Here is a 26,595-nt window from a genome sequence, read left to right on the forward strand (position 1 = left end):
TGGCTCTATATGTCCCCTCCTGCCTCTCCGTTCCTTCGATTGGCTGATTACTCAAACTATGCGTCTCTGTATCGCTCCCTCCAGGGTGCGAATGTTTCACAGGAGAGGGCAACATCTCCATCTCCAATTGGCTTCTCAACTGCCACCCAGGAGACACACCACTCCTGATAGGCTTAGGCCTGCAGTCTCTGAGTCTCCGATTGGCTTACGTTCCCCATCACACCGCCCCCTCAGGAAGCGGGCGGCAGCATGGGGTGCCAGAGTGTCCACACCACACGGTAATTAGTAGTGCGCTTGGGCCACCCCCCCCAATAGGTACTGTTTCCGCCTCCGAGCCCTGTCTCGTCGCCAACCCCACCAGTTGTCGTTGTGATGTGGGGGGGTGGCAGCCGTTTCGCTAGACACTGACAGCACTGCGCGTGCGCGGGATGGGGGGGTTCTTCCCCTTTCGCGGGTTCTCGCTCTGCTTTCCACACGCCATTGCACCACGTGATCGTGGGTGGGGCCTGAAGAGACTCGAGCGGTCTTCCGCGTGACGGTGTCCTGCCACCGTGGGTGCACCTCAGTGACGGGGGAAGGTTGCCTTGTGCTGTGGCATAAACGTGGCAGCCACGGTGTCGTCAGGATGTGGGGCTGCCGCCATGATACCTCGGTGTGGTCAGCATGCGGCACGTGTCATTATGACATCACCCAGAGGGCCCCAAGTGGCGTCAGGCCTTTGTCCTGGCTTGGGGTGGTCTCGTCCCGCAGCATCACGTCTCCAAGGCATTGGCTCCTGATGCTGTTTGCCATGCTTTGCACAGGGATAGGGCTGGGGCACTGTGCGGTCCCACGGCATGGCACTGGCAGATACAAGTGTCAAACTGTGCCCATGGTGTCTCACAGCTAGTGACAATGCTGGGCTTGAAGTGTGCAGCCTTCACTATAACGTCTTCATTTCACATGCGTGGTCCTGCATGGTAACCCGCTCGTGTATGTGAATAGGTTAAAAATAAGGGCAAGTATAACTCTCCATCCTGCAAACAAAGTGAGTAGCCCTCACACTCACTTGTTTGGAAAGCAATATCCTGCATGATTCCCCCTTGTTACCTACAATGCAGTGAGAGCTATACACACACACACATGCTTCTGGTGCAATCAAACCAACTAACACCTTTTGTGGCATAGAGTGATTGCTTGCAGCACTCAGAAAGGATTCTGTGGTACTGAACAACTGGCTGTTTGTTCTGCAAGGGAGTTTCACATCCCCTGAAATATTGTTTTGATAACTGCTGGAAGTGGGATGCTTGACTGGATGGACAAATAGTCTGAGCTAATGTAGGAAGTAATACATTTCAGTTTTAGTCTTTTTGAGTCAGTCTATCTTAATTTTTCCCCCCTAGGTTTCTGAAGCTTAAAATGAGCATTTTATTTTCATACAGGATTCTGCTAGAAAGTCCTGCACCTCCCTGATAGCAATCCACTACTAAAAATAGAGGCGCTTTTTGCCTTTCATTGACCTCAAATGTTAAGGAAGCGCAAATGGAAAACAAATGTCAATATAATGTTCACTCAAAAGTAATATTGAAGGATTTAATGTATTAGTATTTGATCCTTGAAGTGTGCAATTATATTTATCATGATGTATTCTCAATGTGATTAATGGGTTTTAACTGCAAATTTCCTATTGATAATTGAAGAGACAAATAATTGTTTGAAGGTTTGGAAATGTCCCCCTGTGTATCTAGATTTGTACATATTTAATCTTTGACCTCACTCCCACACACTCTGAGCATTGATAATATGTTCAATTAAATATAAGTGGAGTACATCGAGCACTTAGGCCAATGCTTCTTTGATGCTATTGGCTTTGGTCTTGGGAGTAATAAGAGCGTGATACCTACTGCACTGTTGCAAGGCTAATTTTTTTTTATTTCATAGCCTCAGTCATATACCATAGGGTCAGGGTTATAAAAGGCTATACTCCTGTGTGATGGCACATCACTATGTACAAACTCCAGTGGCTACTGTTTTTCTTCCCATTTCTGATTTTGTTATGAAAATCAAAATGCAAATAAAACATATCAACTGAAACTCATCCCAAATACTAAAATATACCTTATACATACAAACTGAGGTCCTGTCACCCACACAACCATTATGTTTTGTTCAGAGTTATGGACATTTCAGAGTTACAAACAACCTCCTTTCCCGAGGTATTCGCAACTCTGCAGTTCTACTGCAGGTGCATTTCGTATACGTATACACATATAAAACATATAACTTTATCAGCTATACATAGCAAAATGTTATTAATGAGTTACATTGAAGAGCAAGAACTTGTTATAGAAACGGACAGCTTACAACTATGTATAACACGCTAGCTGTCCTAGCTAGTGGCACTGAGACCACTTAGAAAACATTAATGAGTCTGCTTAATAGCCATCTGGCTTTTAGCTCATGCAGTAGAGGCTCATGTATTTAGTTCCAGAGGTCCTACGTTCGATCCTGCCTGCTGATGGCTGGGGTTTGTAAGTGTAACATCTACATTAAGGAAAATCTCATCAGTATAGTTCAGGGGTAGGCAACCTATGGCACACAAGCTGATTTTCAGTGGCACTCATATTGGGTCCTGGACGCCACTCAGGGGGGCTCTGCATTTTAATTTAATTTTAAATGAAGCTTATACATTTTAAAAACCTTATTTACTTTACATACAACAATAGTTTAGTTATATATTATAGACTTATAGAAAGAGACCTTCTAAAAAGGTTCAAATGTATTCCTGGCACGCAAAACCTTAAATCAGAGTGAATAAATGAAAACTCGGCACACGACTTCTGAAAGGTTGCTGACCCCTGGTATATACCACTACAAGTCCCTAATTTAGACATGCTGCACCAGCACAAGCTGGGGCTGACATCAGTAAATTGCCCTGAACCCAGTGTGTCTACATTAGAGACTTGCAGTGGCATAACTACATCAATATAGAGATGCAAATAAAATTTCCATAGTGTAGAGAGGACATAAGCATAAACCATTACAATGAATCTGCAGACAGCTCAAAACAACGATTTATAGGAGTGATCTGCCTACCCCCGATTAATCTAATTAGGTGCTGATGCTTAAAACTACTTATAACAGTTTAAATGTAAGAATTATTTCATTGCTTATTATTTTAGCACATGTAAGAGGGAAGGAAATAATATCTACAGGAAGGAATGGAAAATGGGAACTTTTTGAGAGGGAAATGCAGACAGGGAGAGACACAGTAAAGAGGGTGGGCAAGAGAGAAACAATGGGCAGAAATAGCAGTAATCTGTCATTTGGTCAGATTCCTGACTCTTACTGAATGATCCTGAATATGAAAACAAGACACTGAATAGACCAGTTCTCTTCTTGAGGTACCCTGGTGCATATGAAGGTAACAGTTATCCTGTGTTTAGGGATTTCCTTTCCTCCAGGTATGGGTCAGCATTCAGCTCTGAGACCCTCATTCTCTGTGGTACCATTAGGCCAAGACAACTGCAGCCATAAAAGAGAGAAATAATGCAACTATGAGAGCTGGAATTAGATTATTGTGTTTAGTAATAGTTTCCATTTCAGAGATACAGTTGGGGCCAACACACATGTTAGCGCAATAGCCATTGGTGCTGGCTCAGTTGGATCTTTGACTGCTGAAGCACTTAGATACTATCGTGCTGGGCTCTGTAGAATCCCCTAAGATTGATAAAAGAATTTTTCCTCCTTTTCTGCTTCCTTCTAGGAGAGCAAATATGTCAGATGGAAAGCTGTTGGAATGTTCTATTGTACCTTCAGAGAGGGGGGAGATATTACACTAAATATAACTTAGTTAGTACAATAATCTGAGATGTGATCCAGAGAAATCAAAAGAATAAATTATACAAAACAGATCTGTGAATAATTTTTTTTAATGTCCATTTAAAACAAGGGGGATCACGTGTCTTCTTTTTCTAATGAAGACGATCTCTCCAGGAACAGATCGGTCAGCCTGCCTGCTTTTGATATAGGTGAGATACGTACTTGATCATTAACTCTTCTATAACGTTTGGGTAATTATGTTTTCTCTCTCACTTTTGATGCCTCTAAATTGCGTCTTGTGTAATTATAGTTCATGTGGCAAGAGTAACAACTTCCATAGTTAAGAAAAAAAATGTTGCAAGGAATTTTATTTTGAACAAAATGAGGAAGTTTCAGTTTGTATTGTTGCATGTTATACATAGTTGTAAGCTGCCCGCTTCTATAACAAGTTCTTGCTCTTCAATGTAACTCATTAATAACATTTTGCTATGTATAGCTGATAAAGTTATATGTTTTATATGTGTATACGTATACGAAATGCACCTGCAGTAGAACTGCAGAGTTGCGAATACCTCGGGAAAGGAGGTTGTTTGTAACTCTGAAATGTCCATAACTCTGAACAAAACATAATGGTTGTTCTTTCGCAAGTTTACAGCTGAACAGTGACTTAATCCAGCTTTGAAACGTTACTATGCAAAAGAAAAATTATGCTTTTAGCCACCTTAATTTAAATGAAACAAGCACAGAAACAGTTTCTTTACCTAGTCAAATCATTTTAAAAAACAAACTTTCCCTTTATTTTTAGTAGTTTATGTTTAACACAATACTGTACTGTATTTGCTTTATTTATTTATTTTGTCTCTGCTTCTGCCTCATTGCATACTTCCAGTTCCAAATGAGGTGTGTGGGTGACCAGTCAATTCATAACTCTGGTGCACGTAACTCTGAGGTTCTGCTGTTTCTTTCAATCAATCAGTTTAGCACACTTCACAACAGACGAGGCTAAGGAAAAAATTAGGCAAGAATATTGGGAGAAACGTGTGTTGTTATGTAGGGGCCTTTAATAACCCAATAGAGAAGAAAATCTGTTTTTAAGTGCTCATCCAATTAAGACTGCAATGTAGTTTTGATAGTAGCAGGCAGAGAGTAAAAGAAACACACACAGAGATGTAGAAGGATGTCAATTACCCTTACAGTTATTAGAAAAAGATTTTTTTTATCAACCATTTCCTCCTAGGAAGTCAAATGTTCTGTAATATACAGGCAGCAAAGAATCCTGTGGCACCTTACAGACTAACAGACGTTTTGGAGTATGAGCTTTCATGGGTGAATACCCACTTCGTCAGATGCATGTAGTGGAAATTTCCAGGGGCAGATATATATATGCAAGCAAGCTAGAGATAAAGAGGTTAGTTCAATCAGGGAGGATGAGGCCCTCTTCTAGCAGTTGAGGTGTGAAAACCAAGGGAGGAGAAACTGCTTTTGTAGTTGGCAAGCCATTCACAGTCTTTGTTTAATCCTGAGCTGATGGTGTCAAATTTGCAGATGAACTGGAGCTCAGCAGTTTCTCTTTGAAGTCTGGTCCTGAAGTTTTTTTGCTGCAGGATGGCCACCTTAAGATCTGCTATAGTGTGGCCAGGGAGGTTGAAGTGTTCTCCTAGGTTTTTGTATATTGCCATTCCTAATATCTGATTTGTGTCCATTTATCCTTTTCCATAGAGACTGTCCAGTTTGGCTGATGTACATAGCAGAGGGGCATTGCTGGTATATGATGGCGGATATTACATTGGTGGACGTGCAGGTGAATGAACCGTTGATGGTGTGGCTGATCTGGTTAGCTCCTATGATGGTGTCGCTGGTGTAGATATGTGGGCAGAGTTGGCATCGAGGTTTGTTCCATGGATTGGTTCCTGAGCTAGAGCTACTATGGTATGGTGTGCAGTTACTGGTGAGAATATGTTTCGTGTTGGCAGGTGGTCTGTGGGCGAGGACTGGCCTGCCACCCAAGGCCTGTGAAAGTCTGGGATCATTGTGAAGGATGGGTTGTAGATCTCTGATGATGCATTGGAGGGGTTTTAGCTGGGGACTGTATGTGATGGCCAGTGGATCCAATCCATGCAACAAACCTTGATGCCAACTCTGCCCACATATATACACCAGCAACACCATCACAGGACCTAACCAGATCAGCCACACCATCAACGGTTCATTCACCTGCACGTCCAGCAATGCCCCTCTGCTATGTACATCGGCCAAACTGGACAGTCTCTATGGAAAAGGATAAATGGACACAAATCAGATATTCAACCTCCCTCGCCACATTATAGTAGATCTTAAGGTAGCCATCCTGCAGCAAAAAAACTTCAGGACCAGACTTCAAAGAGAAACTGCTGAGCTTCAGTTCATCTGCAAATTTGACACCATCAGCTCAGGATTAAACACAGACTGTGAATGGTTTGCCAACTACAAAAGCAGTTTCTCCTCCCTTGGTTTTCACACCTCAACTGCTAGAAGAGGGCCTTGTCCTCCCTGATTGAACTAACCTCGTTATCTCTAGCTTGCTTGCATATATATACCTGCCCCTGGAAATTTCCACTACATGCATCTGACGAAGTGGGTATTCGCCCACAGAAGCTCATGCTTCAAAACGTCTGTTAGTCTATAAGGTGCCACAGGATTTTTTGCTGCTTTTACAGATCCAGACTAACACGGCTACCCCTCTGATACTGTAATATACAGAGTCCCAGGAATTATCTATGACTATCACTCTGTCTTTGTAGTGATTCCATTTATGCTCAAGCATCACTGATGATGGCAATCCTACCCCGGGAGTAGGATTTCATTACCAGCATCTAAACTGGAGATAGCAAAAGCAGTGAAGACCTGGGAGCAAGTGAGAAGTGTGAGATATTTTAATCAATCCCTTTCTTAAGCCTGATGCCACTTTCATTAAAACAAATTTGTTACTGAAAATAGTTTATCCCAAAGGAGTTGCATATTTTGCATCTTCAACCCAAGGTAAGGTCATTGCCTCAGGTCAGTCTCTGAATGGTAAGGTGAAAGAGAGATCCAGCAGCCAAGATTAAAACTGTATGTTGTATACTGATATACATTTTTGACAAATCTTGTAGAAAAAATCTACCCATGCAAGCTTTATATGCATTTTAATGGAAAACAAATGGCAATATAGTGTTTACTCAAAAGTGATATTGAAGGGTTTAATGTATTAATATTTGGAAGAAGTGTTTGATCCTTGAAGTGTGCAATTATATTTATCATGATATATTCTCAATGTGATTAATGGGTTTTAGCTGCAAATTTCCTATTGATAATTAAAGAGACAAATAAATAATTGTTCGGAGGTTTGGAAAAGTCCCCCTGTATATCTAGATTTGTCCATGTTTAATCATGATCAGCCTTTGAAATCTTTGTATTTCCTGTGCCTTGGTGTCCTTCAGATACCTGGTTGCTAGAAGCCCCAGAAATACCTAAGACACAGATAACTAGCAATTAAAAACAAGTCAAATTGTAGGACTATTTTTGAACAACAGATGTGCTAAAGGTGAAAATATTAATTGGATCCATTCTTCTGATTTATAGTTGTCTTGTTAATCATGTTGCTGCCTCCTCTGAGCATCCTGTTGGGATTGGCTGCCTGCTGTTCATCCTTAGATAATGGTTTATTGAGGACTCCACCAATGGGATGGCTGCCTTGGGAACGTTTTAGATGCAATACCGATTGCAAAACTGATCCTGGAAACTGCATCAGGTAAGATAATTGATCAAGAATGGCTGTAAAAGAGTTCTAAATATCAGTTAGGAAACTTCTCAAACTGTGCTAGCGTTAAGAGGTTATTGAACAAACTGCTCAGGTTTTGTCTGTCTCACCCCATATAAAAAAGACAAAGAAGACCACAAGCATAGTGTTGGTACAAATATAATGTTATTACAACATTTGTGAGAGTCGTGCCTCCTTAGGAACACTTCTAATAATATTAAGTACATAGAATGTTGGTGTCTAGATGCCATGGTGATGGAGTAATATAAATGCCTACATAGATTTAGGTAAGATTTTAGGATAAGAATAAATCCAGGTTCAGTCAGTTACTCTAGATTAGAAGAAGGTTTTGAATAAAAAAAATCACAATTCACTTATTTTAATGAGCTTATTTACAAAAGAAATGTAATACTTTACTTCTCAAAAGGATGGCTGAATAGCTGTTGTAAGGTGGTCTCAAGTACAATAATTCTAGTCCCTGCACAATTTACAAAGTTTTTTATATTTTTTCTTCCCCTTTTTTCATCTGTCTTTTGTTCAAAGAATTCCCCCCTTCCACATTCTCTTATGAAGAGATGTTTATATTATTGTCCCTATTGTATATACCAATTTTTATTCTTTAATTTTAAAATCTCATTTGTGGAAGCCTTCATGGACTTCCTAGATCATTGTGACAGGTTTCAGTGGTAGCCATGTTAGTCTGTATCAGAAAAAAAAAACAAGGAGTTCTTGTTGCACCTTAGAGACTAACAAATTTATTTGAGCATAAGCTTTCGTGGGCTAGAACCCACTTCATCTGATGTATAAAGTAAAAAATACAGGAGCAGGTATAAATACATGAAAGAATGGGGGTGATTTACCACATTTTAAGTCAGTCTAATGAGATAAATTAATTAACAGCAGGATACCAAGGGAGGAAAAATAACTTTTGAAGTGGTAAGAGAGTGGCCCATTACAGACAGTTGACAAGAAGGTGTGAGCAACAGTAGGGCGAGATTAGTATTGGGGAAATTAAGTTAGGTTTTGTAGTGACCCAACCACTCCTAGTCCTTATTCAGGCCTAATCTCATGGTATCTAATTTGCAAATTAATTCCAGTTCTGCAGCTTCACACTTTTGAAGTTTTTTTATTGAAGAATTGCCACTTAGAGATCTCTTATTGAGTGACCAGAGAGACAGAAGTGTTTTCCTACTGGTTTTTGAATGTTACGATTCCTGATATCAGATTTGTGTCCATTTATTCTTTTGCGTAGATACTGTCCGGTTTGGCCAAGGTACATGGCAGAGGGGCATTGCTGGCACATGATGGCATATATCACATTGGTAGATGTGCAGGCGAACGAGCCCCAGATGGTGTGGCTGATGTGGTTAGGTCCTATGATGGTGTCCCTTGAATAGATATGTGGACAGAGTTGGCACCGGGGTCTGTAGCAGGGTTTGGTTCCTGGGTTGATGTTATCTTGTTAGACTGACTTAACACTTGGTAAAGCACCCCCATCCTTTCATGTATTTATACCTGCTTCTGTATTTTATACTTCATATATCTGATGAAGTGGGTTCTAGCCTACGAAAACTTATGGCCAAATAAATGTGTTAGTCTCTAAGGTACCAAAAGGACTCCTCGCTGTTTTTGCTAGATCACTGTGTTTCCCATTTTGAAAGTATTGAGACAAAACCATAGTGTTTCACTGCTGCCATTTTGGGAGGTGGCCTAAATTTGTCTAAAAAAGGAAGTTGGAAATGCTGTTTCTGCAACAGGAAGGAAATAATGTTCATGTACACAACTAGAATCAGAACAGAATCAGCTAGAAAATATTGAGAGAACTCCCTCTACTGTTATAGCTCAGAAATGTTATTGTTAAGAGCCTGCTTCAGATTAACTGAGGGAGAGACTGTTCTTCATTGTTTTGTATTAATAAATACAAGCAAAGCAAGCTGAACTTTAGACTTGACACTAAAAAGGCTAAGTATGTCAAATACTTAAGTGTATTAACATTGTTAAGATCATAGTACTTTCCTAGAATTCACAGAACAGGAAATGTTTTATGATCAACTTGGTAATGTTTGCACAGCAGTAGCCAAGGAGACAAATATTTTGGCCGCTTCTATAACCCTGACAAAGAACCTAACTGAAGATGGAAATTTTTTGGCCAAGGCCTATTTTTTCTACCTGTTAAGTAATTAAAACAATGGTTGATCTTTAAAATGGAAAGGTTTCTAAATCCAATTATTATAAGGCAGGGTACTATGAGATTACTATACCATATCATATAAATTTAAATACAACTTTTGATTTCCAAAATGTTTCTTCAAGCACCCCGATAATCCTGGGGATAATCCTTTCAAAAGATGTTTTAGCTATTGAGAAGTTAAAAATTATTCTTAGAATCCCATCTATTGATAGGCGTCCATCTAAAAGCAATATAAATACTCTGAACTACACATTGCGTAGACTGCACTAGTCTAAGATCAATTCCTGTTCTATCCCCTTTACATACCATGTTAGACTGACCTCTTCAGATCTCAAAGACCAGTGGTCTACAACCTTTTTACACCCAAGTTCACTTTTTTAATTTAAGGGCAATCGAGGATCTATCTCACCCCTTCCCTGAAGCCCCACTCACTTCATTCCCTCCCCCCCATTGCTTGCTCTCCCACTCACTCACTTTCACTGGGCTGGAGCATAGGCTTGGGGTTTGGGACGGGGTGTGGGCTCTGGGCTGGAGCCGAGGGGTTTGCAAGGTGGGAGGGGGCTCTGGGCTGAGCCTGGAGCAGGGGGTGAGGAGTGCAAGTGCTGGGAGGGAGTTTGGGTGCAGGAGGGGACTTTGGGCTGGGGCAAGGGGTTGGGGTGCAGGAGGAGTTACGCGATGCTGGTTCTGAGCAGGAGTCAGTGCTGGGGCAGGGGGTTCAGGTGCAGGAGGAGATGATGAGAGGTGCAAGCTCTGGGAGGGAGTTTGGGTGCAGGAGGGGGCTCCGAGCTGGGGCAGAATGTTGGGATGCAGGAGGGGGTATGGGGTGCTGGCTCCGGGAGGGGGCTCAGGATTGGGGGTTGGGGTGGAGCCTCCTGCTGGGCGACACTTACCTCGAGCGGATCCCAGGTGATGGTGCAGTGAGCTAAGGCAAACTCCCTGCCTGCCCCAGCCCCACACCACTCCCAGAAAGTACCAATACGCCCCTGGGGGGTGGGGGTGAGAGGCACATGGCTCCGCACACTGCTGCTCTCTGCAGGCACTTCCCCTGCAGCTCCTATTGGCCATTCCCAGCCAATGGGAGCTGCAGGGGCAGTGCTTGCAGGCAGGAGCAGCACACGGGCTGCGGGATCACGCTGGCCACTTCCAGGAGCGACGTGGGGCTGGGGCAGGGAGGGAGCCTGCCTTAGCAGCAGCCCTGCTACACCACCAGAGATCGGGATCGACTGGGAGAGTCTCTAGAATCGACCAGTCGATCTCAATCAGCAGGTTGGTGACCACTCTTATAGACTAAGGAGGGACAGGTTACTAAATACATGAAAGGGATACCTTTAATGAAAAGTTCAGGAGCTGGAGGAAGTAGTGCTGGTGAACTAGAATTGAGCCATTTTCCTTGTGACTGAATCAGTGGCTAGCCAGCAAGGTATGAAGTGGCATTGTTCGGTTGGAATTGCCATTTTCCTGAGGAGATGTAAAGGTGAGGTCCTGACCCTTTGAGGTCCCTGCAAACACATACAAATAAGCAAAATGTAACATTTCAACAATTTTGTTAATGCAATCTTCTGTTTTTAATCAGTGAGTACTTGATCAAAAGTATGGCAGACAAGATGGCAGAAGATGGATGGAAAGAGCTGGGTTATGAATATGTGAACCTTGATGACTGCTGGTCTGCAAAGGAAAGGGATTCCCAGGGCAGGCTTCAGCCAGACCCAGATAGGTTTCCAAGTGGTATTAAAGCCCTTGCTGATTATGTAAGTTAAGTAAAATACATGTACTTAAACACAAGTTTCTCACTGTGGTATCTCAGATGTAGGTGCTAAAATTACAATTTTCCTTGAACCTAGTTATTTAAAGAAACTTATTAGAAAAGCATATATAAAACTTACTGCAAAATTCACTTAAATGACAACTAATAAATGTCAAGCTACTTAGCTGGAAAAATTACAGGGAACAGCTTAATTGTAATATATGTAAATGATTCTACGCATATCTCTAAGGGAAATACATATTGGATTTTCATTGTGCCTGCACATATGGATGATGACCAGTGGACACTTAGGGTTAATCAACATTATTCCTTAGGAATATATTAACATGCTATGAGTTAGAATTGAAAGGAAGGTAGATATATTTACAAATGAGCAAAGATGCATTATTCTGTGCAGTTGGTCAGTTACACAATGTGGTTGTGTACAGTGGAACCCAGCACAGCCCCAGTCCTGCAGAGTTTCATGTGTGCTTACCAGTTTACACATTTGGGTAGTTCCACTGAAGTCACTGATAAGCATGTGTGTGTTTGCAGGATGGAGCCATAGTGTGTATTTGGAATGAAAGCCATATTTTGCAGAGAGGCAGGGATCTAATGGTTAGCATAGAGAACTGGGAGCCACAATTCCTGGTTTCTGTTCCTATTTGTGCCACTTACTGTGCAACATAGGGTAAGTCACTTAACAGTTCTGGTTTGTTTCTACCAAATGTGTATAACAATGCTTACCTATATCCTAATCCTTGTGAATTGTTTTGAGATCCTTGCATGAAAGGCAACATATTACTCCAAGTAATTAACCTTTTAACGATATTTTTCATCATGAATCCAAAGCAGCCATTACTGCACAACAATCAGCTTTTTAGGACTCTGATATGCAAAGGCTCTCAGAACATCATTGCCAAAATAGGCAGAGACCTCACAAGAAAGCATCGAAGAGAAATCTAACTTCAGAAAAGTAAAGAAGATGTTTAACAAACAAGAGATTTAGTATCAATGGGTATTAGAAGACAAATACACTGGAATCATAAACTAATCAGAATCACTTTCATTTGCTTTACCAGATACATTCCAAAGGGCTGAAATTTGGAATTTATAGTGACATGGGTAACTACACCTGCAAGGGCTACCCTGGGACAACACTGGACACCATTGATACAGATGCCAAAACATTTGCAGAATGGGAAGTTGACATGCTGAAGCTTGATGGCTGCTATTCCAACTCATCTGTTAAAGCAATAGGTTTGTTTCTTAGGATTAATCTTTGAACAAGGGAAAGACTGGCTCAAGAGTTTTGTTTTATTTTTAAATGAAGCTTCTTAAACTTGGATAATCCATTTTCTAAAAAGCCTGTGAAATCTTCAAGTTCTGTGAAGTAGTAGGTTTGCTTTTCATCTAAATTTAGATTCGTTAAGCTCAGTATTGAGTTGTGATGTCTCATGATCTTGCTTTATCTAAATGAAGTTTCCACCAATCCGCTCCGTAATGCAGCTTTTAGCTCATTTTAAGTAACTACTCAAGAAACAGGATTCAAAATAGGGCCCTTGTTTTGCAGTCCTTGAGCACTCAAACTTCCAGTGGAAGTCAACAGGATTGTGCCCCCTCTCATTCTGAGTCTTCTTCCTACTGCCTCCCCATCTCTCCTCTCCATCTCCTTCTCGTTTTCAATATAGCATTTTAATAGGAATATTGGTCATGTCAGCCCATCACATCTAGTATCTTGCCTGAAATTGCAGCCAATAAATGATGCTTCAGATGAAAGATTTTAAAAACTCCACATAACAGATCCTGAGCATCCTCAAAAGATGTGCAGTGCATCTCCCTATATTTAAGTTCAGATCTGCAGCCTTAGCATAGTGTTCTAGTGCTTGCAGCCTAGTAAGTTTTAAAATAGTCATAAATTTATTCAACCAAATTCAACTTTCTCAAACAAAGCAAAGATACTAGTCCTCAGTGAGACTGAGGGCCTGCTTTCCAAGTTGTAAAAGTCAACCTTTTGTGCTGAAGCCCTGTTCAAAAAGTGTTGTCGATGGCTTTTGTTTTTTTTAAAGACAACAGAAAAATATATTTTTTCCACTCACTGATAACACAGAATGAATGAAGGGATTTTGCTAGAGTTCCAAAAATATAAATAAAAAAGTTTGGGGGCAATTATGAAGCATTGAATATTTTTGTCTGTTAAGGTTCTGTTGTATTAATTTTGAGGGAATAAAGAGGTCCAGAGTGTCAAGGGTGTTAATATGACTCTGTCACTGTCCAACATAAACAGTTAACATAGTTTGGGGGTTTGGAATACAGAGACCTCAGCCTGCCTACTACCATGACAAACATACCAATAAAATCTTTTTAACCTTTTATTAAAGATTTAAAAAAAGAAGGAACACAGTTATGTAAACTATGAAATAAATCTTTTATTGTAACAATATCCCTTATTCCCTTTCCCTTTAGCTGTAGAGTTACTAAAAGGAAAAAAAAAACAGTTTGAAAGTCTTTTAGTTAAAACTGTCCTTTTAGGGAAACAAGAAAAAGTTAGTTGAAATGGGCTAGAGCTGTTGCTGTTGTTGTTGAAGTCAGATCCCATTTTCTGAAAAACAAAACAAACACACACAAAGGAGGAGAGAAAAGAACAAGAAAGGCAGAAAATGCAGCTTCTGGTCCTGGTGTTGACTCTCACTTCATATCTCACTCCTAGAGAAACACAGGCATGGCAAATGTCTAGTTAGCTACTTTGTGACCTGGCAAGCTTGTACCAGCATCACCCTGTTTACTGCATTGCTTTCATCTGCCTCTTTGGTCACAGGCTTATAGCAGTGTTGCAAAATATTTGGTCTTGGCCAGCTAAGCCAAACTTTTATTAGACAGATGGCAAAAGAAAGAGACTAGGAAAGAGAAGAAACGGGATATGGGCAGAGGTGACAAAGCCTCACATCCCAGGTGATACTCAAGATTTAGTTAGTGTAGGTGGTGATGTCCTTTGGGTCCCTGTCTCTCTGGCCCTGTCTCATCATGAGCTCCCTCGGGATTAGGACAATGAAGGATCAGTGGTGTAACAGTAAGTCCCAGGAGAAAGCCTTGATGGTAAAGCTTGCTTCTTCCAGTCCTCTCATCTACCAGTCAGCAGTGGTTGTTAGCCTGCAGGCAGTTTTTCCCCCAAAGTCTTTTCTTTTGAAAAGGGAATGAAGGGTGAAATAGCCCATCCCCTTATTATTTTGTCCAGCAGTCAGGCATAATTTCTGACACAAGTTTTGGTCCATTTATTTCCAGTTCCACACTTCTCTTGTTTGTGAGGCATGTTCTTAACACAGTCCTTGGATTATATCAGTGTAAGCATTTTTGTTTCAACTAACACTGTCTGTTTCCCTTTTGCACCTTTTCCCATCACCATTTATTGTTACAGTAGAACCTCAGAGTTACAAACCCCTCAGGAATGGAGGTTGTTCGTAACTCTGAAATGTTCGTAACTCTGAACAAAATGTTATGGTTGTTCTTTCAAAAGTTTACAACTGAACATTGACTTAATACAGTTTTGAGACATTAGTATGTAGAAGAAAATGCACTTTCCCTTTATTTGATTAGTAGTTTACTTTTAACACAGTACTGTACTGTATTTGCTTTTTTTGTTGTTGTTATCTCCACAGCTGCCTGATTGTGTACTACCAGTTCCAAATGAGGTGTGTGGTTGACTGGTCAATTCATAAGTCTGGTGTTCCTAACTCTGAGGTTCTGCTGTATATGTTGTTGTTGTGAGATTATGAACTTTCACTTCTTACAATTGAGCTCTCATTTAGAGTGAGTTTGGAGGCCAAATTATTACAACAGTACATTTTTATAAAGTTTTATAAGCACAAGAAAATAGGTCTTACAAAGCCAACTGCTCTGAAACCTACGTTCTGTATGTATATAATGAGTGCTAATGGAGACTGTAAAATTGTGACTCTGATTTGTTTTAAATAGGTGAGTCTCAGATAGGATAAAGAGGACTCTGCTCCCAGACTGTCATAGTAGGTGCTTAGCAGTAGGTGCTTAGCAATGAAAGATACTGAGGGGGCAAGCTCCTGTACATGCAGCACCTCTTTTCCAAAACACGTATTCACTTGTGTAAGGGTTTTCAGGAACATAATCTCTTCAAGATGTTCAGTTTTCTGCTGGTTTAAAGAAGGAGAGTCCTTGGTTCTTTTCCAAACCTAGACTTCCTTAATGGCAACACAGTACAATGCTACTACGCCATTCAGCTCTTTTCTTAAACACTGGTTCAGAACTATAAGGTTATTCCAATCCCACATCTATTTTGGAAAAAATCTGCCTCTTGCTGAAGAACTTGAAAACAGGAATATACAAAAAATGTTTTTTCTTACATCTGCAGTCAGTTTGGGGCAGGCATGATCATAAATTGTAACTATACGTTCTTTGTAAAGGAAACCTGTAATTAGCTATGTTCCATATATAATTCCTGTTCCCTATATAATTCACCAAAGAAGAGTCTCCACTCTTACCTCTGTAAAACAATAGCAAGTGAAAAAACTAGATTATTACTACTATTGTTATGTAATATGTTAATATTACCTTGCATTACTACCCAATGCTTAATTTTGTTTAGGCTACCCAAAGATGAGCATTGCTCTGAATAAAACAGGAAGACCTATTGCTTACTCATGTAGCTGGCCAGCCTATGAAGGAGGGCTTCCCCCAAAGGTATCTCCACTGTCTGATTTTATTTTATTACTCTTTAGCTGACAGTATTTAGCTAACTGGGACCTCTTGACAAATGGCTGGAACTTATTTGAATGAACTGCACACCAGCCAGGCTAGTCCTATTCTATTCCATTCATTTCTCCATACAGGCACCACCTTGTTAGATGAACAACCTCACTGCACTAATGAAATACCAAAGTCTTCTGATTTTCAGATGCTTATAGGAAAAAGCTGTACATTGTAGATACCAATCTCTCCTATTCAGATTATGGGTATGACATTTGAAAATAAAATAGCCTGGCAAAGGTGTCTGCTCTTCTCAGTTTACAAATGGCAACTAAACCACTGTCTTAAAATCAGTTGTTTTTCCTTTGGAAAAAATTGTTTGAGAACAACACAGCTTAATGTTCTGTGCTAGGGTACGTTTTACTCCTTTAGAAATTTAGAAACCCTATTTGCTTTTCTGGAGAATGTCAGCTTATTGGTTTTTTAAAATGTTTTATATCAATACCTTTGTGAATTTGGTGATGGAAAATGCCGCTTAAATATAGCATAAACCGTAACAAAACAGTATCTATATACATAGTCCTTCACCCACCTACTTTTGTTTGTCTGAGAGCTCATAATGTGATACTTAACAGCCTAGTGGTTCCAGTTCTGAAGCCTAGTGATCCAGTTAATTTTGTACCAGATGATTGTGTCATAATGGGGAGAGTTGACTTCCGCTATTGCAGACCCACCACTCAGCAATTAGTGTTGGGAGGAAAGCAGCAGAACAAGAGGGTAAAGGAGGAAGGGAGGGAAGAGGGAGAACAGGAGGCAGCCGAGAATGGGAGCTGTCGAAGTTGCTCAGAGATTTATAATGGTAGTAGCAGTCCTGGCACAGAGGACAAAGGGGCAGAATAAATATAGTTTATTCAATGGCTGTAGAAATAGAAGAATTTCTTTCGTGGATGTGATGATCACATACGTAGTATACATATAAATATATTACTTATATTTTTATTAAGGTAAATTATACCGTACTTGGTGAAATTTGTAACCTCTGGAGAAATTTTGGTGACATCCAGGATTCCTGGGAGAGTGTTCTAAATATTATTGAGTGGTATGGAAATAACCAGGATAAACTGCAACCTGCAGCTGGCCCAGGAAGATGGAATGATCCAGATATGGTATTGTTATCTTTTTAATATTTTATTTTCTGTTGAAATTTAAATAGATCCTGATAAAAAGGCAATTTGACAAGATTTCCTAAAAGACAGCTGTGAACAGCTAATGGACAAGACTGATACTATGCACTTGTGCATAGAAAACATGTCCGGCAGTTGGAGCAGGAGACAGAGTCAGAACTCTTGGGTTCTGCTCCTGCCTCTGTCACTGACTCAGTGCATCATTCTTTTTATCTCAACTTAACCATCTTCAAAATGGTATAATACCATTAGAGGTATTTATAGCGTGAGATGAGTATAGAGAAGTAGTGGCAGCTCAGTAGTTAAGGTTGCACTGCCTTTGAATTTAAATCTGATATAGACAGTGTTCACACTAAACTATTTAGGAAAAAAAAATTCATCCAGAAATTACACATGGATCTCAAGCCAAAATGGTTTTTTAACCTTAACTCAGAATTTCCTATTAAACATTTTGTAAATAACTAATGTTCTAATATTTGTGGTTTAAAGCAGTAGGTACATATTTGCTACCTTAACTTTTTTTCTAGGAATTAATGTTTGTAAAGTGCCTTGAGATCATCTAGTGAAAGATATTCTACATGAATGCCAAGTATTAATGTGGTAAAAAAGCTTTTCTTACTAAAATTATAATGCCTCTTCACTGGGGCCCTTGGATTCATTACCTATATTCAAAATAAATATCTCTGTGGCAGAATCCTACCCTTAACAATAATCACAGTGCCAATGGCACGAACGTCCAGGATACTTCATGATCTCTTCAGATTGTGACACAAACACGTTTAAGAAGAAGGGTGGCAAAATGGAACTATTTGTCACCCTGGCTGGGAGCACACTAGTGGTTAACGCATAATTACCAAAAACTGCTCTCCAAAACAGCCTAGCGGAAAAATCTTGGTAAACATTTAAACAAACATATTACAGTCAAAGGGAGGCAATTAAGTAGCCTTTCAAAATCTGAATTGCTCACGCTAAAGGGAAAGAAGTACATTTTATTGACGGGCTGGTAAATTTAAGATAATTTTGCAAGTCTGTAGAGAGGTATTATGGAAACAGGATTTTGTCATGAAGGAGAAGATATGGTTCATTCTGAAACCAAATTAATGCTGTAAGCATTTTGGGACAAATGTTGTATAAAAGACAATACAAGTAACAGTCCAGTTCTGCAAGCTTTCAACTATTAACTTCAGTAAGATTTCTGCACATAAAGAGTTTGCAGGATCATGCGCTAAATTGTAACGTAGTTGGCTTTTGGTGTACATTATCATTCTTTTAAGAGAGTCACATGGCATGTGCCAGGACACTGGGATCTTGGTTTGTGAATAGGGTTCCTAGACACTACTACAATACAGACAGTTTCATTTAACAGTATCTGATTTATTTCAGCTGATTATTGGTAACTTTGGCCTGAGTTATGAGCAGTCAAAAGTGCAGATGGCATTGTGGGCAATCCTGGCAGCCCCTCTCTTTATGTCCAGTGATTTAAGGACAATCTCTGAGGATGCCAAGTACATCTTGCAAAACAAGCTGTTGATTTATATAAATCAAGATTCTCTGGGCATTCAGGGACAGCGCATTATGCAGGTACCCAATTTGCTAGTTATCTCCTCTCTCTATTTTTGTTTGTTTTTATTTTTAAATGATGGTTCTGCTATGCCTCATCACCAAGCTCTGCCAGAAACTCACACTTTATCTTATATTTTCCCAAGAAAGGAAGCTTCAGAATTTTTCATTTTTAAAACAGCCTTTCCAGTCCTTTGGTAAGTAACGTAAGTTGTAGCGATTTGTTTTTAATCATTTATTTAATGTTGCTGGAAAGGTTGAGGAAAGATGTGTTAATCTACACATTCCTATTATTAATTACTTTTCCTGCCACACTCTCCTCCCCCTCCCTCTCTGCATACATAGGTTACACATTCGCTGGATACACATGAATGAGTTTACACATAAGTAACTTACACTGCCAATTACATCACTAGTGAATTTGGTCAAGACACTTCCACAAGATTTGCACCAGCTTGCATCCAGTCTGAATTTTGTTAGCATTTTTTTTATTCTATCAGTTTCTGTGCTAATGTATACAGCCATTTAGGCTTCATATAATGTTTTCCTTTCTTGGAGGCTGAGAACGTCACTTCATTCAGTATCAATTTGGATTCAAGAACAGTGTAATTCAAGTGGCAATTTATTGAGTTTCTCTGCTTCCGAGTAACTTTTGTCCTTATTTGTTTGACTTTCCTCTAGATCTGCGAGTTGATCGCAATACATGCTTAGAGAGCTCTTGGGCTCTAGGGAAAATCCCAAGAATCTCAACAGGTGGATGGGGGAAAGTCGGTCAGTTCATTTTACCATCATATCCAGTAGAGAGCCTGAACTCTCATCATAACCAGCATGAGGGCCACACATAAAATGGGAAAACTAGTATTTTATAGCATAACCATCAGCAAATGCTGCTATGGTAAATACTTTTCACCTCTGCCTAGGTTGGTCTCTGCCCATACATCCTGCCATAATGGTAAAACTACAGTTGTTTCAGGATTTCCACATGACTGAGATGTCTCAATCTCTTGACAGTTGCACAAAGCAAGATATGTGTACATTCTAGCCTTGTCAATTTTAAGAGTTGATTTCCTTAAACACATACATGTTCTCTCTTCAGGGGTGAAAAGGTATCTGGAAACTTACTATGATCTTACCAGATGCACTGTCACATGGTGTTCTCAATTAAGTAAACAATCCCACTGAGCTTAATAGAGTTGACACAGTGGTGTTACATGATTGCAGTAGAATGGAATTACACAATCTTTAGCTGCTGCAAAATGCCACCCATCCACATCAACGGGTGGGAGAAATTGATGGGACTCACAATGAAAGGGGGACAGTCTCAATAGCAATAGAGGCAGACACTTGCCAAGGAACAATAGTTAGCTCCTCCTATTGGGAGTCTCTGGCACTCATTGACCAGCTGGGAGAGAGGGGTGCTGATTGGCCAGCATTCCTCATCTTCCACCATTTAGCCCAGTGCAGGGACCACGTGGAGCCTCTTTCAGCTCCATTCCAGCAGCCCACTCTAGCCATCCAAAATGAGATTGGGAACCCAGCCTGACAGATGCTGTGGCTCTGGCCGATCACCTGATTAGGGGATCAGAAAGGAATTTTTTCTCCCATGGGTCAATTGGCAGAGGACCAGAGAGTTTTTTGCCTTCCTTGCAGCATCTTCAAGCCAGAGTGGGTTAAGTAGGAATGCATTTAGTTCCTAACTGTGGTATTGGTTATTCATCACAACTTGCAGCCGGTTTTCAGTGCAGTTAAGAGAATAAAATGAATGGTTCCGAGAAATAAAAGACCTGAGATTTTGGTGATGGGCCTTGGGCTCATATGATAAGGTGAGACCATGTGGCCTTTGGAGCCAATGTCATACCTTGTGGCCTTCCCAGGCTGATGTCTCCACCCTGCTGCACTCTCTATCCCCAGATATTGCATATGATAGGCTAAGGCTGTGAGGTTTGAAGAGAAACTTCCTAAGAGCAGACAAAGTCCTAACTATTTAAGCCAAATTCTTCCCATGGTTATGCTAGTGCAACTGCACTAGAGTTACACATCTGTCCTGCTGACTGTGTAAGAACTATGCTGAGCTTTTCCTAAGTGCAAGCTACTCTCAGATATCTATGCCCTGGTTGAACTGTAGGAATAATAAAATGCATCTTCTAAATTTAAATGTAAGCGTGCCATTCTGCTGGAGCTTTTCATATAGAGCACCTTTGCTTTCAGGATATACAGAGATTTGGAGTTGCTTATTTGCATAGGTAAAAGCAGGCTCTTGGGTTGTGTCATTTTTTCTAGCTATTAGGGATCCTTCATCATTCTAAACAAAAGTATCAGCAGCAAACAATCTAGGCAACACTCTAGCTCAGGGGTCGGCAACCTTTCAGAAGTGATGTGCCAAGTCTTCATTTATTCACTCTGATTTAAGGTTTCACGTGCCAGTAATACATTCTAACATTTTTAGAAGGTCTCTGTCTATAAGTCTATAATATATAACTAAACTATTGTATGTATGGTAAATAAGGTTTTTCAAATGTTTAAGAAGCTTCATTTGAAATTAAATTAAAATGCAGAGCCCCCCAGACCGGTGGCCAGGACCCGAGCAGTGTGAGTGCCACTGAAAATCAGCTCGCGTGCTGCCTTTCGCACACGTGCCATAGGTTGCCTACCCCTGCTCTAGCTGCTTATCAGATGAGATATGTAGGGCTTTAACAATAGAGTACAATAGAATATAGGGCAGAGTTTGGTCCTGACTTTCTGGAATGGCAAATTAATTTAGGAGCCTAGAATCACATCAAGAAACATGTCTTATGTGATAGTTTGAATGAGACACTGGATAAATAGGACCCATGTGTAGAAAGAGATTAGAAGTAAGCGGAACTTTTGATTTGTTTTACTCACTATGGAAATTATTTGGAACTGCTAGAAAGATTAGTGGGTAATTATATAATTGACAACAGTGGATGAAGTGAAAGTATAAACATATTCTTACAGATTAAGTATAGAATTGTATCTACCAAGTAGCTCAGGGGTGGACAAACTTTTTGGCCTGAGGGCCGCATCAGATTTCGTAAATTGTATGGAGGGCCAGTTAGGGAAGAGGGTTGTGGCCCGGACCCCACCTCCTATCTGTCTCCCTCCGGGACTCCTACCCCATCCACACACCCCCACTCCCTGCTCCTGACCCCCACTGCCCCATCCAACCTCTCCTGTCATTCCTGACAGCCCCCTTGGGTTCCCTAACCAACCCATCCAACCATCCCTTCTGCCTGTCCCAACTGCCCCCAAAACCTCTGCCCCTGTCCCTGCCCCTGACTGCCCCCTGCCACCCCATCCAACCCTTCCTCTCATTCCTGACGGCCCCCCCCAGGACCTCTGCCCCATCCAATCATCCCTTCTCCTTGTCCCCTGACTGCCCCCTGCTGCCCTACCCTCCCCCCCTCCTGACTGCCCCCCCATACCCTTACCCCCATTCAACCTCTTGTTCCCCTCACCAACCCCCCCAACCCCTATCCACACCCCTGCCCCTTGACCACCATCCCGAACTCCCCTGCCCTCTATCCAACCTGCCCCCTTACCACACTGCTTGGAGCACCAGTGGCTGGTGGCGCTACAGCCGCACCACCTGGCTGGAGCTAGACCAGGTCACCGCCGCCCCACCACGCAGTACAGAGCACCGGGTCAGGCCAAGCTCTGCAGCTGCACTGCCCCAGGAGCTCACAGCCCCACCACTCAGAGCATTGCGCTGGCGGCGGAGCAAGTGACCTGAGGCTGCGGGGGAGCGGGAGAGGGGCTGGAGCTAGCCTCCCAGGCCAGGAGCTGAGCGGCTGGGCAGGACGGTCTCACAGGCTGGATGTGGCCCACGGGCCGTAGTTTGCCCATCTCTGATGTAGCTGCACAGGCACAAAGCAGAACCAAGGAACTTCATACAATTGGCACATTGTCAAAAAAAAAATTGTAACCCTTAACAGCATTGGAATAGATACAGGCTCTAGTTCAATGGGATTTTTTTTTCCAGGTAAAAAACTTACTTGTGGGACTCAAATTGAAGTAATCTATTTTCCCTCTTTTTAGCAATTTTCTAGTTCTACAAAGGCAAAAAAACTTTTTAAATGTAGAAAAAGCAGGATCATTATGTAAGATAGTTGCAAAAAACATGCACAAAACCAGCACTGATGCTGTTGCAAAACATAGTAGATGCACAAAATCAGCAACACTAGAAATGAATATTGGCGCATGCAGGCATGCAGCACGAACACCTACTGATTGGGAGAACATTTGGGTCAACCTGGACAACATATAAAGATCAGTGTGTGCCATTCAGTTCTTTCACAAAGCTATCTGGCCATAGCTTCAAGTTTTTAAGTCTAGTCTGTCAGAATCAGAGATCATTTACTCATTTTACTACATTGCACCTTCACCTATTCTGGGAGAAAATTATAGATTATCCCCCCCAAAATATAAACAAAAGATGCTCTTTATTAATAAGCATAAGTGTCCATCACAGAACAAATTCAGAAGATTATAAAAGATATATCGATAACAGCTTGCTTCCATTTTTAAAACACCTGGAACAGTCAGCATTTTGGTTCCCGCATACCTTCCATTGTTGTGATGTAAAAATGGGAGCAGATTTATGCTGCCAAACACAGCAAGATGTAATATTTTCTTAAGACAGTCTTATTTGGCTACTTACTGTAAGACGTTCATGGTAGGCACTTGTCTACAGTACCTAAGGGAATGTCTGCACCAATAAAACTCCAGCCACTGCCCTTGTCAGCTGACTTAAGCTTGCAGCGTTCAGGCTGCAGCGCTGTAAAATTGCAGTGTAGACTTTTGGGCTTAAGCTGGACCTGAGCTCTGAGACCCCACAAGGGAGGAGGGATCCAGAGCCTGGGCTCTAGCCCGAGCTCAAACATCTACCCTGCAATTTGATAGTCCTGTGAGCCTGAGTCAACTGGCCTGGGCCACGCCCAGGTGTTCTTTTGCAGTGTAGACATCCCCTCAGATACTTTTAGTTGCAGTATAAGTAACATCTGGAATCCAGTGAATCCCTAAAGCAGCACCTCTCACTTCTATTCTCTGAGGGAATTAATAGCTAGGAGAGATGGCTCATACTTTGTTCATCTGCATCAGGTCTGTACCCCCATCATATCTATCTCACAGGGATTTCATTCAGCTTAATTGCAAACTAATAATAGTGCTACTTTTAAGTTAATAATATAGTGGTGACAGTTTCTGCGAATAGTATTGTAAGCACAAAGGGATGTGTATGACTTCCATGTATCCAGTGTCAGAAATGATGATGCAAGAACAATGAAAATTAATCCCCACAATATACTTCTATTTGACAGTGGCATCATTTTGAAGTATGGAAGAGAATTCTGTTCAACGGACAGTTTGCCATAGCGGTTATGAACAATGGCACGGATGGAATGCCAAGACATTTCGCAACCAATTTAGCATTACTAGGTATCCTAGATTGCAAGGAGGGATACAAGATCTATGATGTTTTGGAGCAAGCGTTCTTAGGAGATTTTGCACTCAATAGAACTATTAACATACAAGTTACTCCAACGGGTGTAGTCTTGCTGTTCCTCAGGCCTCTGTGTTCTTTCACCTAATGTACAAAACCAATCTTGAGAGCCTAAGCACTTGAACTGCAATAAAAAGATTAACTAGGGTAATTACAATGGAGTTCACTGTGGATGGGAGCTAAGGTACAGGAGCTTTGTATCAGAGAGATGTGGTGTCAGGTGTATTATCTAAAATACATTTGAAATGGCAGTCATCTTTCAGCTGTCACTAGACAAATAAGATCTGGAAGCTGTTTGAACTGCTACTGTGGGTTCTATATTCGCGTATACCTGGAGGAGTATGTTGAGGTTGAGCCTGCAGAAAGGAAGAAAAACAGCACTTCCAAAGCAGTACAAACCAAGTGGCTGATCTTTGTTTTTTCAGAAACATCTTGTTTTGAAAATGAGATTTCTCTTTTTACAAAAAAACACATTGAATGCTACAGACCTTTCCTTTGACCTCCCCAAATATAGAGGGTATGTATAACTTTATATAGAGAGACCACAAAGGCAGTCAGCCCTGAAATACGATATCCTCTCCTTTCCCCTCACCTTCTTTTCCTTAAGTGAGTTTGTTTCAGAATGTTCCCCAACAGAAAGTGAAGAAATTATGTACTTCATAATTGAGGCTGCAATCCCGCTGGGGCTAAATGAACATATGTGGCTCTCATTTTAATAGGAACCACCTATGTGCAGCCTAAGGAAGAATATAGTCCTTATACTTTTGGCCTTTGTGCCATGTGACCCAAACAAAACAAAGCTAAGATGCTAGGGTTTTGCTGCAACATGTATTTAAATAACAAAATGTGACATTTGTACCTCCATAGTCTCCCTTCCTGCCAGCTCCATACTCGTGAGCCAAGAAAACACAGGGACTGACAGGCAGTTTAAGATTATGCAGACCTTTTTCTGGAGCACTGGTATTTATGGAGGTTTGTTAATAACAGGGTATTTAGAATACAAGTTGTTTGGCAGTGGGATGGGCTGTGCATTCTATTTTGGGCCTATCAACTTTGATGAGCATCTTTTTAAAAAAATTACAGCATTATTATTCTCTGTATAATAAACTGAAAGGCAACATGCTCTAGTGGTCTGAAAACACGGGATTGAGAACCAGGAACTTGTTACCCCTGCTTTACCCCCAGATATGCTTTGTGGCCTCAACTGATCTGTGCCTCAGTTTCCACCTCTGTAAAATATAGTTCTGAATGCTTTCCTACCTCACAGGATTGTAGTGAGGACTGATTTGTTTTCAGGTAAATTAAAATGCACTTTCTCTGTAAAGTTTTGACTCTTAGGCTTTTGATAAGTTAATTTTATGTATTTCCCCTTCAGATAGTCCAGACTTAATAGCATAGTACTGGTTTAGCTGAGGGAAGAATCTGGCTTATAGTAATTACTCCTCATTGTATCTATTCACTCATGTCTAAAAGTTTTACTAGTAGCCAGTTTAAATATTTTAATTTTCATTTTATGCCATTTCATCTTGTTATACTTAGCGTCAAGAAACCCCTTTTTTATTATCAGAGGGTAGCCGTGTTAGTCTGGATCTGTAAAAGCAGCAAAGAATCCTGTGGCACCTTATAGACTAACAGACGTTTTGGAGCATGAGCTTTCGTGGGTGAATACCCACTTCCTCAGATGCATGCAAAACGTCTGTTAGTCTATAAGGTGCCACAGGATTCTTTGCTCCCTTTTTTATTGTTCAACTGTAAATCAACAAACCTGGTAATGAAAAGTCATAATCACAGTTATTTTGAATGGAACAAATAAAACGTTCTTAAAGCAATGAGGTCACTTCTCAGAATTCATTCATTTAGAAAGACACTAAACTTAAAGTAGTGATGTGTAATGTATGCAAATTAAATATTCTTCCAATCAGAATGTGTGTGAAATACATTTACAGTAATGTGCATGAGTTCTTAAAACCACTTATAAACACAACCTTAGCTCATGTATTTTATTATTGAGTGCATAGTATAAATACTGCTTTCTATTTAAATTAAGATTGTTATAGAAAAAGAAAAAACTAATGGTGTCTCTGATTAAATCAAATGGGGAAA

General features: G+C 40.8%; 1 protein-coding gene across 7 annotated transcripts; it reads left to right on the top strand.

The window, feature by feature from the left end:
• The first annotated feature begins 43 nt into the window (after nucleotides 1-43).
• LOC115659129 (alpha-N-acetylgalactosaminidase-like) lies at nucleotides 44-26,122 on the top strand. 7 transcript variants are annotated; one of them, XM_030578958.1, is made up of 10 exons: nucleotides 219-278; nucleotides 3,932-4,010; nucleotides 6,582-6,703; nucleotides 7,402-7,570; nucleotides 11,344-11,518; nucleotides 12,597-12,774; nucleotides 16,130-16,224; nucleotides 17,235-17,396; nucleotides 18,798-18,995; nucleotides 24,311-26,122. In XM_030578958.1, the coding sequence occupies exons 4-10, from the start codon at nucleotides 7,416-7,418 to the stop codon at nucleotides 24,578-24,580; spliced, it is 1,233 nt and encodes a 410-aa protein (XP_030434818.1). In that variant the 5' UTR covers nucleotides 219-278; nucleotides 3,932-4,010; nucleotides 6,582-6,703; nucleotides 7,402-7,415; the 3' UTR covers nucleotides 24,581-26,122. The 7 variants fall into 7 exon arrangements, 6 of the variants coding, with proteins under 6 accessions (XP_030434816.1, XP_030434818.1, XP_030434821.1 ...); XR_004002451.1 differs by lacking the exons at nucleotides 3,932-4,010; nucleotides 6,582-6,703 and adding an exon at nucleotides 19,656-19,745 and having other exon boundaries at nucleotides 44-278; nucleotides 24,311-24,397; XM_030578961.1 differs by lacking the exon at nucleotides 6,582-6,703 and having other exon boundaries at nucleotides 225-278.
• The last annotated feature ends 473 nt before the right edge of the window (nucleotides 26,123-26,595 follow it).

This window comes from Gopherus evgoodei, chromosome 10 (assembly GCF_007399415.2).
Source record: "Gopherus evgoodei ecotype Sinaloan lineage chromosome 10, rGopEvg1_v1.p, whole genome shotgun sequence".
In the NCBI taxonomy this organism is placed as follows: Eukaryota; Metazoa; Chordata; order Testudines; family Testudinidae; genus Gopherus; species Gopherus evgoodei.